Source organism: Triticum dicoccoides, chromosome 6B (genome assembly GCF_002162155.2).
Source record: "Triticum dicoccoides isolate Atlit2015 ecotype Zavitan chromosome 6B, WEW_v2.0, whole genome shotgun sequence".
NCBI lineage: Eukaryota > Viridiplantae > Streptophyta > Magnoliopsida > Poales > Poaceae > Triticum > Triticum dicoccoides.
The window spans coordinates 293,427,246-293,440,444 of NC_041391.1; the positions used below are offsets into that span (position 1 = coordinate 293,427,246).

A 13,199-nucleotide genomic window follows, 5' to 3' on the forward strand; every position below is an offset into this window, starting at 1 on the left:
TCTCGCTGAAGTTTATTACATATTTAGTTTGAACAAATAGAATATAGGTCGATAAGAAAGCTCAACAGCTGAGAAATAGTGAAGATTATCATTCCAACTCCTAATTCTGGCAAATACAGCTCGAAGAGGTGCCTGGTTGAGTCTATGCTAACGGACAGAGTCTGCAAAAAAAAAAATTATAAACACAAAGCCACATGGATGCAAAACTGCTGATACCATAAAAGATGAACCAGCCGTTTGTTAGGATTAGCTTTCATACAGTAATAATAATGCTGGTGTGCTTGACGTTGTCCTTGTTGTCATCTTTACCTTGAAATGTGGAGTCATGGATAAACATGAGATCAAATGATCCTGAAGCTTGGAATGATCTGACTTGTCTGCTGCAGGAGAAGCTCTGGAAGATGTTAAAAGATGCAGTACAAAGTAAGCCCAATATCGATGTCGTAAAACTTCATAAATCGGAGGGTGTTGTCCTAAGGAATTCAAAATATCGTCAAAAGACTAGGAGCTTTCGTATCAAGGTAAATTTTGTTTGTCTGGGCCCCTCAGTCTTCTGATTTTGGTGTTGGTAAGGATCTATATTGCTTAAAAGAAACAATTTCACTTAAGTATTTGTTTGGTTAATAACCTTTTTTTTACTGCAAGGCTTAACATCAAATTAATTATATAGAAAATTGAGTTTATCCATCCTTGCGCTATGCCGCTCTCCTTTATGCCCAATTATGATTTTGTTCTTGCAGTCGTAGTTGGCATTTTTCTCTTAATCCGTCTCAGGCTAAATCCTATTCCTGTCTGCAGGAGTACTTTTATGGAATTGCAAATGATCTGGCACCACATTCAAATGTAGTCAACTTCAGTGACGTTTCTGTTTTCAGAATTGGTAGTGGACATCAAGCTCCACGGTCAGCTTTACCAATTGGTGCAGAACCTGTGGCAGATCCTACTCGGCTTGTTGCTGTCAACATCAGCACTGATATGGTCCACACAGTGCTTGCTGTTTCTTATGCGAAGGAACCTGATGGAATAATTTCGAGGTAATACCAACTGTCATTCTCCAAGATAGTGGTTAAGTGTTACAGCCACGTAAAGGTGGCAACGGTCGGGTTCTTCATGGGCCAAGCTACGTCAGGCACATGCCTGAACTCAAGATGCTGCCTGCCGCCTGCCCATGAAAATCCCATATGGGCGGAAAATCATGCCGAAGTCTAAACCCGATGAGTACCCATTGGAACACAGCAAATAATCACAATAAGCAAATAATATCATGGGAAAGAAATGAACTCAGCAATTCAAGTATACAAGTTTACAGTTTCTCTCGCAAACTGACATCTCCAAAGGCACATGTCATATGGAATAAATTCATTTTTTAATTAGTACCCCCTCTATAAAGAAATATATTAATTGGGTGACCTTTGGACAAAAAATTATACGCATGCCCGGTCCATTCGTAATCGGGTTACCCATGGGTCTTGCTACCATTGGCGATAAAAATTGAAAACTACCAATATTTTAGCCATGGTGGCTATGGACTAGGGCTATAATTACACAAGCAAGGACTGATGCAAAAGTAGCCCCGACTAGAAGTAGATCACAAGCGTCAAACGCTACTCAACCTAAGCCTGGCAGCAAATTGTTCATTTGCTTGTCTTACAAGTTTCTAAACGCTATGATATTTTCAGTTTCATAGTTATAGAGGATAGTGTCATTATTTATTCATCTAGTGACTTATTTGATTTGCATGCGAGCTTTTCAAGTAGTTCAATCAGTGGCAAACTGGCAACTGTTACTGTCCTAGGAGAAGGTGGTAGGTGCACAGTTGTTTTTGTTGTTTGACATTAGATATACTATAAATTAGAACTTTTTACTTTGTGTCGTGCGTGCGTTTTCCCACTAGGCAAAACTGTCGAGTTTGTGTTTCCCTTTTTTTTGCTAATACCTAGATTGAAAATTGTGTGCAGCAACGTTGCCGGATTCATCCATGTCACAGATGTTGACATCCAAAGGTACACCAACACCATGAAACAAGCTTCTGGTTCTGCCTGAAATTCTCCGTGCCCTTCACCTGAGACCTAACATTCTGCATGCATTTCAGGAAGAAGCTGACGTACATCGCACCTTGCCCAGGAGACCTGCCAAGCAGGCTGTTAATCGCGAGCTCCCTGACATGGTACGAGCAGGCTTGACCTGGTTCGAGGTTGAACATTGTAGGTAGGTAACCAGATGGCTGATGATATGTTGTAACGCCGAAATGGATACTCTGTGCATTTGGTAACTGGAACACTGTACTGAAAGCTGAATGGGTTCGACGATATGTCAGGCATCTTGCCGCGAAGCTTTCTGCTGACTTGCTTATGCTTTCTATGCTGCTGTGGCGGCGAAGATACAAATAGTTAGGTCAATGAAAGGTTGGTGTGCTCTTCTGTACGCTGTTGGGAACTACAGTAAGATATAGAAGATCAGTCCTTTGGCCTCTTCTCAACTGTATCCAGATATAAACAGTAAGATACACAATAATTATAAAGCAACCAAACATAATCTGGAGATCTCCAGCACTTTGTATCAGAGGAAACATCAACAGCTCAAAAAAAAAAAAACTAGAGCCGATCAAGACAGGGAATAGAGCGGCATGGCTGCACCAAACTTAAAAAGAGGATTTTGTGAAGATCAACATTTGATGCATGCCTTCAGTTGGGTCGGACTGGCAGCATGAAGCTGTATGATCCCCTTCGGCCCTGACCCTGCCACGGCTGAAGCTTGTGCGCTACGGGATGGCGAGCAAAGATTGGGTGCAATAGACTTGAGGTCGATTCTGATTGCATGGAGGCTACGGTAATTTTTTTGAAAGATAAAGCTTTATTAATTAGATATAACGGTTACATCTTTTTTCCCCGGATATAACGGTTACATCGTCTATAATAAAAGGTACAATCTCATCGTTAGGCTCCTCAAACTAGTTCCTACTATCTGAAAATTTCGCTAACCTAGCAAGTTCATGAGCGACCTTATTCGCCTCCCTATTACAATGTTCGAACCTGGTAATGGGAAAATCACAAGCCAAAAAATAGCAATCATCAAAAACTGTCACCGCTACTCCCGTAGATTGACCTCCATTCTTCATTGTATCGATTACTTCCATATTGTCCGAGTTAATAACAAGCCGGTTGCATCCCGCCTTTGGTGCAAGGGATAAGCCCAATCTAAGGGCCAGGGCTTCTGCTGAGCATCCACACACCAATCAATCTTCCAGTATCCGCCAACAATGAAATTTCCTTTGCCATCTCTAAGAACTGCTCCAGCAGTGCCCCTAAGCAGATCATGATCAAAAGACGCATCCACATTAAGCTTGACAAAACCTATCGGGGGTCTAACCCACCCATCCTTCTTCCTGGAAGGCTATGGTAATTAACTTCATCAAGGAGGGAGAAAGAGTGAGGGCTTTTGGTGGCCGGGCTACAGGCAGGCCGCAATCTGGTCCGTTGGGATGGGCTTTGGGATTGTGGATCAGTCATTTCATTGCAGGAGTGTGGCATGCCTAGTGGGTGAAATACAGTCCGTGATACACCTAGGCTCGCATAGGCGTATTGCTGTTCGGCCCACCAACCGCTCCTGTTCCCTGCCCCGCGGGATCACTCATTGGCCTAGACAGCCATTTTGGTATAGGGGTGGCGTTTTGGAACAACACATCTAAATGGGCCCGATGACATATGTGGAATAGGTAGATCCACGCGACTAGGTTGCCTCGGCATTACCCTCTCTTCCACACAAAGCTCGCATCGGCGACTACTTTGTTATTTTACACAGGCGCGCCGCTGATACGTTCATTTTGCATCATGCTTTTATATTGATATTTATTGCATTATGGGCTGTTATTACACATTATAGCACAATACTTATGCTTTTTCTCTGTTATTTTACAAGATTTACATGAAGAGGAAGAATGCCGGCAGCTGAAATTCTGGACTGAAAAAGGAGAAAATATTAGAGACCTATTCTGCACAACTCCAAAAGTCCTGAAACTTCACGGAGAATTATTATGGAATATATATAAAAAATTTGGCGAAGAAAGCACCAGAGGAGGGATGCCAGCCATCCACAAGGGTGGGGGGCGCGCCCCCTGCCTTGTGGGCCACCTGGCAGGCCCCCGATGCCCATCTTCTACCATATGGTGTGTTTTGACCTGAAAAAAAATCAGAAGGAAGCTTTCGGGACGAAGCGCCGCCATCTCGAGGCGGAACCTGGGCAAAACCAATCTAGGGCTCCGGCGGAGCTGTTCTGCCGAGAAAACTTCCCTCCCAGATGGGGAAATCAAAGCCATCGTCATCACCAATGATCCTCTCGTCGAGAGGGGGTCAATCTCCATCAACATCTTCACCAACACCATCTCCTCTCAAACCCTAGTTCATCTCTTGTATCCGATCTTTGTCTCAAAACCTCAGATTGGTAACTGTGGGTTGTTATAGTGTTGATTACTCCTTGTAGTTGATGCTGCTAGTTGGTTTATTCAGTGGAAGATCGTATGTTCAGATTCTTAATGATAATTAATACTCCTCTGATTATGAACATGAACATGCTTTGTGAGTAGTTACGTCTGTTCCTGAGGACATGGGAGAAGTCTTGTTATAAGTAACCATGCGAATTTCATATTCGTTCAATATTTTGATGAGATGTATGTTGTCACTCCTCTAGTGGTGTTATGTGAACGTCGACTACATGACACTTCACCATGATTTGGGCCTAGGGGAAGACATTGGGAAATAATAAGTAGATGATGGGTTGCTAGAGTGACAGAAGCTTAAACCCTAGTTTATGCGTTGCTTCGTAAGGGGCTGATTTGGATCCATATGTTTCATGCTATGGTTAGATTTATCTTAATTCTTCTTTCGTAGTTGCGGATGCTTGCGAGAGGGGTTAATCATAATGTGAGGCGTGTCCAAGGAAGGGCAGCACCCAAGCATTGGTCCACCCACATATCAAAGTAACGAACGTGAATCATATGAGCATGATGAAAACTAGCTTGACAGTAATTCCCATGTGTCCTCTGGAGTGCTTTGCTTTATATAAGAGTTCGTCCAGGCTCATCCTTTGCTACAAAAAAGGATTGGGCCACCTTGCTGCACCTTAGTTACTTTTTTTACTTGTTACCCATTACGAATTATCTTATCACACAACTATCTGTTACCGATAATTTCAGTGCTTGCAGAGAATACCATGCTGAAAACCGCTTGTCATTTCCTTCTGCTCCTCGTTGGGTTCGACACTCTTACTTATCGAAAGGACTATGATAGATCCCACATACTTGTGGGTCATCAAGACTCTTTTCTGGCGCCGTTGCCGGGGAGTGAAGCACCTTTGGTAAGGAAACATTTATATAGTGTGCTGAAATTTACTATCACTTGTCACTATTGAAATAATCCTTTGAGGGGCTTGTTTCGGGGTATCTTCTCCTCAAACAGAAGAGCAAAGAGTTGCTCCTCAACCCAGTGCACCTACTGAAAATATTTATTATGAAATTCCTTCGGGTATGATAGAGAAACTGCTAGCTAATCCTTATACAGGAGATGGAACATTACATCCTGATATGCATCAAATTTATGTGGATGAAGTTTGTGGATTATTTAAGCTTGTAGGTTTGCCCGAGGATGATGTCAAGAAGAAGGTCTTCCCTTTATCTTTGAAGGGAAAATCATTGACATGGTATAGGCTATGTGATGATATTGGATCATGGAACTACAATTGATTAAAATTGGAATTTCATCAGAAGTTTTATCCTATGCATCTAGTTCATCATGATCAGAATTATATATATAATTTTTGGCATCGTGAAGAAGAAAGTATCGCTCAAGCTTGCGGGAGGCTTAAGTCAATGTTATATTCATGCCCCAATCATGAGCTCTCAAGAGAAATTATTATTCAGAATTTTTATGCTCGACTTTCTCGTAATGATCAATCCATGCTCAATACTTCTTGTACTGGTTCTTTTATGAAGAAGACTATTGAATTCAAATGAGATTTATTGGAAAGAATTAAACGCAACTCTGAAGATTGGGAACTTGACGAAGGTAAGGAGTCAGGTATAAACCTTAAGTTTGATTGTGTTAAATCTTTAATGGATACCGATGCTTTTCGTGAATTTAGCACTAAATATGGACTTGACTCTGAGATAGTAGCTTCTTTCTGTGAATCTTTTGCTACTCATGTTGATCTCCCTAAGAAGAAGTGGTTTAAATATCATCCTCCCATTCAAGTGAAAGTAGTAGAACCTATTAAAGTTTAAGAAGAAACTATTACTTATAATGTTGATCCTATTGTTCCTACTGCTTATATTGAGAAACCGCCTTTTCCTGTTAGAATAAAGGATCATGCTAAAGCTTCAAGCATGGTTCATAAGAGTTATACTAGAACACCTACACCCTCTGAGAAAATTAAAGGTGAACCTAGTATTGCTTTGGTTAAAGGTATCTTGGTCGATAATATTGATGGGCACGTTATTTAGTTCTGTGATGAAGCTGCTAGAATTGCCAAACCCGATATTAAAGATAAACATAGACCCGTTGTTGGCATGCTTGTTGTTTCTGTTAAAATAGGAGATCATTGTTATCATGGATTATGTGATGTGGGTGCTAGTGTGAGTGCAATTCCTTTTACCTTATATCAAGAAATCATGAATGATATTGCACCCGTTGAGATAAAAGTTATTGATGTTACTATTAAGCTTGCCAATAGAGATACTATATCACCAATTGGGATTGTTAGAGATGTTGAAGTCTTGTGTGGGAAAATAAAATACCCTACTGATTTTCTTGTTCTTGCTTCCCCACAAGATGATTCTTGTCCCATTATATTTGGTAGACCTTTCTTGAATACTTTAATTGCTAAGATATACTGTGAAAAAGAAATTGTTACTGTAAGTTTTGGTTATATGTCTCATGATTTTAATTTCTTTAAATTTCATAGACAACCCCATGATAAAGAATTGCCTAGTAAGGATGAAATTATTGGTCTTGCTTCTATTGTCGTGCCTCGTGCTGATCCTTTAGAACAATATTTGCTAGACCATGAAAATGATATGTTTATGAATGAAATAAAGGAATTAGATGAAATATTCTTTAATAAAGGGCCTGTTTTGAAACACAATTTGCCTGTTGAAATCCTTGGGGATCCTCCTCCACCCAAGGAAGATCCCGTGTTTGAGCTTAAACAATTACCTGATACTTTCAAGTGTGCTTATCTTGATGAAAAGAAGATATATCTTGTTATTATTAGTGCTAACCTTTCAAAGTATGAATAAAAGAAATTATTGAAAACTCTGAAGAAGCACCGTGCCGCTATTGGATATACTCTTGATGATCTTAAGGGCATTAGTCCCACTCTATGCGAGCACAAAATTAATTTGGAGCGTGATGCTAAACCAGTTGTTGATCATCAATGACGGTTAAATCCTAAGATGAAAGAAGTGGTAAGAAATGAAATATTAAAGTTTCTGGAGGCAGGTATAATTTATCCTATTACTGATAGTAGATGGGTAAGTCCTGTTCATTGTGTCCTATGAAGGGAGGTATTACTGTTGTTCCTAATGATAAGAATGAATTGATCCCACAAAGAATTGTTACAAGTTATAGAATGGCAATTGATTTTCACAAATTAATCAAAGCTACTAGAAAATATCATTACCCTTTACCTTTTATTGATCAAATGCTAGAAAGACTATCTAAACATACACATTTTTGCTTTCTAGACGGTTATTCTAGTTTCTCTCAAATTCCTGTGTCAAAAGAGGACCAAGAAAAGACCACTTTTACTCGCCCTTTCAGTACTTTTGCTTATAGACGTATGCCTTTTGGTTTATGCAATGCACCTGCTACCTTTCGAGATGTATGACTGCTATATTCTTCGACTTTTGTGAAAAGATTGTTGAGGTTTTTGTCGTGGAATTGTCACGGCAGATGTCATAGTGTGAGGACTTAGTCGTGGAGCCATCGCAACTAGGTTAGCTTAAAGGGGTTAAACGGGACAAAGGACACAAAGAGTTTATACTGGTTCGGCCCCTTGCGGTGAAGGTAAAGGCCTAATCCAGTTTGAGCTGATATTGCTTATGTATCGATTACTAGGGAGCGAATGCACTTGACCTAGCTTTTGATCTCTTGTTTCTTGCCCTGAACCGCCGCCGGGTCGTCCCTTTATATACACAGGTTGACGCCTAGTGGCTCACGGAGTCCCGACCGGCTTATAGATAATGTATTCGGCTCGGTAACTAAATACACTTGCCTTATAATATAAGTTATACACATATGGCGGTTTACCCCTATGGGCCCTAAGTCGCCCTTAGGTTTTAGGCCCTTGCTTCATGAACCACCAACTTCGACATCCTCATGGGCTTTGTATGGATGAACGCTGTAGGTATAACCCGGCCCCTCCCGGGCGGGTCATTCCCAATAGTCATATCCCCAACATTAGGCCCCAGATTGATTTGAACTCGTTCATGTCAATCTTCAACACTTAGAAAAAAGCCTTCCTTCTTTATTCTTGCAAGATCTCATAACACGCCATGGCATGATCTCTTGCGATTGTGGTAACCCGCCATGACATCACCTATCATTAATATCACACAATACCCAATATATCTTAATATCCTTATCTTTAATGGCCATCCCGAAAATCGAGGCGTCCAAACAACTGTATAATCATTCTTTGGCCTCCTCGTTTTTTGCCCCACCTGTTACCCTTCTCCTTATAAATAGGTTCAAGCAGCCCTTCTTTCACTTTCCCTCTTTTCCTTCTCGTCTTCCACCTCTCTCCGCGATGCATCTGCACTTCTGAGCACTACCGCCGCCGTGAAGCTCATCGTCTTCCTCGACCTCGGCCGCTGCATCGACCTGATCGGGACCAGAGAAACTGCAGCGCCTCTTCATCGCTCATCAGATCCAGTAAGCACCTTATCTTCTCCACCATAGATCTCCATTAGGGTTTCTGCATTTCTTATGAGTTCATCATCGTTCTTCATCTCGCTTCTTTTTAATCCTTGCTTTAATCGAAAAATGGCCTTAAAATATATATAACCTATTTCTATCCTTCGTCTTAATCATTGAACATACCCTTTAGATGCAGAAATATCGCCCATGTGCTAGTTCCTCTGCTACTACAATATTTAGGCTTTGATTTATTTTCTTTTTTAACACAGCGCTAGATCCAAATCACCTGCTCCAGTCTGTAAAACCTGTTTATTCAACACTTAGCAGATTTCACTCTTGATAGATATCAATCTGGTCATGGCGGCTTACATCACCGGTTATCACTAGCTATATATCATTAGGCCCCTTTTAAGCTGACACTTTGAATATATACTGTAGTGTTTTACTTCCGGCTTAATGAATCAACTTAAACCGGCAAAATTGTTCTCTTTTTTAGGCTTCTTTCTTCACAATGCCGCCGAAGACAGTCACTTCATGTAATTGGGTTCCCTCCATTGTCACTGAGAACATGCTCAAAGACTTTGTCAAAACCGGCTATCTACCAGCAAAAAATGTCATGCACTATCGCTCCCCCAATCCAGAAGAAGAAAGACCTCAGCCAAAGGATGATGAGGTCATTGTTTTTACTGATCACATGAATCGGGGCTTCTCATCGCCCGGTTCTAAATTTTTTCGAGATGTTCTGCACTTCTTTCAGCTTCATCCTCAAGACATCAGACCCAATTCCGTGTCAAACATCTGCAATTTTCAAGTTTTCTGCAAAGTATACCTTCAAGATGAGCCCAGTGTTGAACTGTTTAGGGAATGTTTTTATTTGAACCGCCAAAATGAGTTTACGAACGGACCCAGCTTGGAACTTGGCGGAATCTCAATTCAACAAAGAAGAGATGCTATCTTCCCCTATGCTTGCTTGCCGAGTCACCCCAAAGATTGGAACCAGACATGGTTTTATTGCAAAGATACCTCTCCGGCTGACGAGAATCCACTGCCAGGCTATCGTGCCCAGCGTCTTGACCCAAAACATCGTCTTCCTGAAAAGCTTACCCCTACTGAACGTGCAAAACTTGCCCCCACCATTGCAAAGGTCAAGGTTCTGCTGGGAAATGGGTTAACTGGCATTGACTTGGTTCGGTGCTGGGTTGCTTGGCGAATCATACCCTTGAGTCGCCGCTCCGACTTAATGTGTACTTACGTAGGTGGTATAAAAGGATCCACTATGCCACAACTCCGTACATTTAGCTGATGAGACAATCAATCAAATGACAAAGACCCTTCTGAATGAAGATCCGGGAGACTGCAGCAAAGTGGGTCTGAACCCTTTCTGCAAACTTAACCCCCCACCAGATGTGAGTCTTTAAATTACTTACTTTCACCTTCATCACTCCAATATTCTATTAACTCCACTTTGATGACTTTCACAGGCTAAATCTGATTTTTGGAAAAAGAAATATGACCATGAAGCTGCCAAAAAGGCCAGGGCTGCTAAGAAAGCCCCCAAGAAAATCGCCAAGAAGAATAAGAAGAAATCAAGTACTTCTGAGCTGCTTGAACTGGACGACAGCTCTGAGTCGGAGGTAGCTCTTGATTCCCTTGGCTCCTTTTTCAACTATCTCATTGACATTGATTATCATCAGGATGACACGAGGGCCAGTCAAGCGGTTGAGGAAGAGGTAACTATCATTTCATCCGACTCCGAGCCTTTGCCATGACAGAAAATTCGAAGAGTAACCCGGAAAGTAAGGTTTTCACACCCCTTAGCTCATCTGGATCCTCACTTTCTTTTGAAGCAACAGCAACACGAGAGCCGGCGACAGACTCGGACCAGCGGAGGTGAAGAATTATCTTCCGGTTTACCAAATACTCCAGCTCCAAGGAAACGTCGAAACGAGGTCATCCCAAATTTAAACTCTTTTTATCATCTGGCGGGTCTCATTCGCCAGCCACTTAATTCTTCCGATTCAAATTATCAGGAGACTTCTCGCTCCTCTTCCGGCGATTCATCACTGTCCTAGCTGCTGACTTTCAAAACTGCTCCTGGGTAATAAAAAATACTTATTATTTGCTTCCTCCTCAGGTTCTTATCTTTGTACTGACCTCTCATAACTCATGTAGTGGAAAAGCAAAAACTAGCAAGAAAGCAAAGGTGACCAAGCCAGCTGAAGACCCCAAAGTCCATGAACCGGAGCAACAAATTCCAGCATCTGACACCTCTGTCCCACAACCAGAAGAACCTATTCATGACATTCCACCAGAAATTCTTGACCCTTCCATTGACCAGACAAACAACAATCCTTTGAATACTGAATCATCAAGCCCAATTAAACCGACTGAAACACATGCCGATGATGTGATGATTACTAGCACCGACTTTAGAGAGTCGGGAAGACCTACTGTCTTGGCCAAACACTCCGCCAAAGAAGAATATATTGAGAAACGAAAAGTGAGATTTGACATTGCCAACTATTCTCAACTGAGCGTTAGTGAAGTATTCTCTGGTTATCTCAATCAAGTGCACACCAACCGTGACCTTGAAGTTGACATGGTGAAGCATATGCATCAAAAATATGAGGTATAAACTCCTTCTTTACTGAGTTATGCATATCTTGTTAGCCCCCAAGTCTATTGTGTATGATAGGATTGAATATGCTGTAGACTTAGAATAACCATGAGTATAAATAGTACCCTTGATAGAATCTTTCAAAATCTGGCTTACCTATCTGAGTTAAAGCAGATCTTTAATGATTAACACTGCAACCGTAGCCCCCAAGGGCCGGTTTAATCAGCATGAATGAGCCAGTCCTGTTCATCCTTGTTTATAAATCAAAGCTTACTTGTGTAGCCCCCATGAGCCGGCTGTGATCGTTTGCGGCACGAATGGGTCATCATAAAGTAGTAAGAAGACACAAGCAATATGCATTATCCCCCAAGTGCCAAGTACTCTTGCTTGCAAAGTGCTTGGGACTTATTCACATAAGCCGTTGTATGAATAATTTTTCGGCAGGCATAGCCCCCAAGTGCCAAGTGTTGTTGCTTGCAAAAGGCTTGGGACTTCATTTCTATAACCCAAATATGAACATGATTTTGAACCGGTGTATGTACAGGACACCACCGCTCAACTTCAATCACAATTGGCTGACGTGAAAACCCTTGTGGAGCACCAAGAATCTGAGACCCGGAAAGCGGACTCAAAATTCCAATTTAGCTTGGCTGAAACGGAAAAACTGAAGACCAATTTTGAGGCTGAAAGAAATGCCTGGGCTGAAGAGAAAACTGCCTTGACACAGCGGGCTGAAAAGGCGGAGGCGGCTTTTCAGGAGGTGACCACTGAGCTTACCGGTTTAAAACACCATGTATCCCAGATGGTTTCTGCTATCTTTGGTGAGTCGCCTTCTAGTATCAAATTTGAATCTCTTCCTTGATGGTATAAACTGCCTCTAACCAATCCATAATTATTATTCAAGTCTCAGGAGCAACAATCTTAGTCAAGAGATGCTTGTGAAGCTCAAGGCTGTTATACACTTGTTGAACAGCTATATACCGGAACTCAGCATGCACTGGCCACAATTTCTCTGACTAATCAAGCACCTACTCTCTTGAGTGATGTCTTGAAAAAGCTTTATGTTCTGAGGGGTAGGATTAACGAGATGAAGCGATCATCTGCAAGAGCCGGTGCTGTGACAGCTTTAAGCCAGACCAAGGCATGGCTAGCAGAGCTAGACACTACAAAAAAAAGACACATCCATGACATTTTGGGCCGAACGAATTTTTTTTCTGTCATACATATGACACTTCTATGACGATAATTGTGACAAAACCCGGTATCATCATAGATGTGGTGGGCTCCTACTTTTATGACAAAAAATCATGACAGAAAATGGGCTTTTCGTCCTGGGCGGGCCGGAGACGCAGCTGCATGACAATCTTTGGGCCGTCCATGACGGAAAAAACCGTGGTAGAAGCGAGGGGGAGGAAAATTTCGGGGAGTTGCCAGTTACGGTGGGAAAGCGATGCGCGTTTCTCTCGTACAGGTACACGCGTGTGTGTGAGGGGTTGGCTGTAACTGAACCTGAGCGAGGCATTGAGCTCTAACTGAACCCGAGCGATTGCACTGTAGGCTACGCGTTACTGAACCCGAGGGATCGATCGATGGCTGTTAGCTGAACCCGATGGAGCGATTCCTTCGCTACTGCTGCTAACTGAAGCCGATCGATTGGATGAATAGTGAGTGTT

At 41.9% G+C, this 13,199-nt stretch overlaps 1 protein-coding gene across 1 annotated transcript in view; it reads left to right on the forward strand.

The window, feature by feature from the left end:
* Positions 1–2,355, forward strand: part of LOC119323154 (protein CLP1 homolog) — a 4,225-nt gene extending 1,870 nt beyond the window's left edge. The window contains exons 7-10 of the mRNA XM_037596733.1: positions 387–521; positions 799–1,034; positions 1,959–2,003; positions 2,093–2,355. Coding sequence (XP_037452630.1) covers positions 387–521; positions 799–1,034; positions 1,959–2,003; positions 2,093–2,183 — 507 coding nt within the window. The 3' untranslated portion in view covers positions 2,184–2,355. The remainder of the gene's footprint in view (positions 1–386; positions 522–798; positions 1,035–1,958; positions 2,004–2,092) is intronic.
* The last annotated feature ends 10,844 nt before the right edge of the window (positions 2,356–13,199 follow it).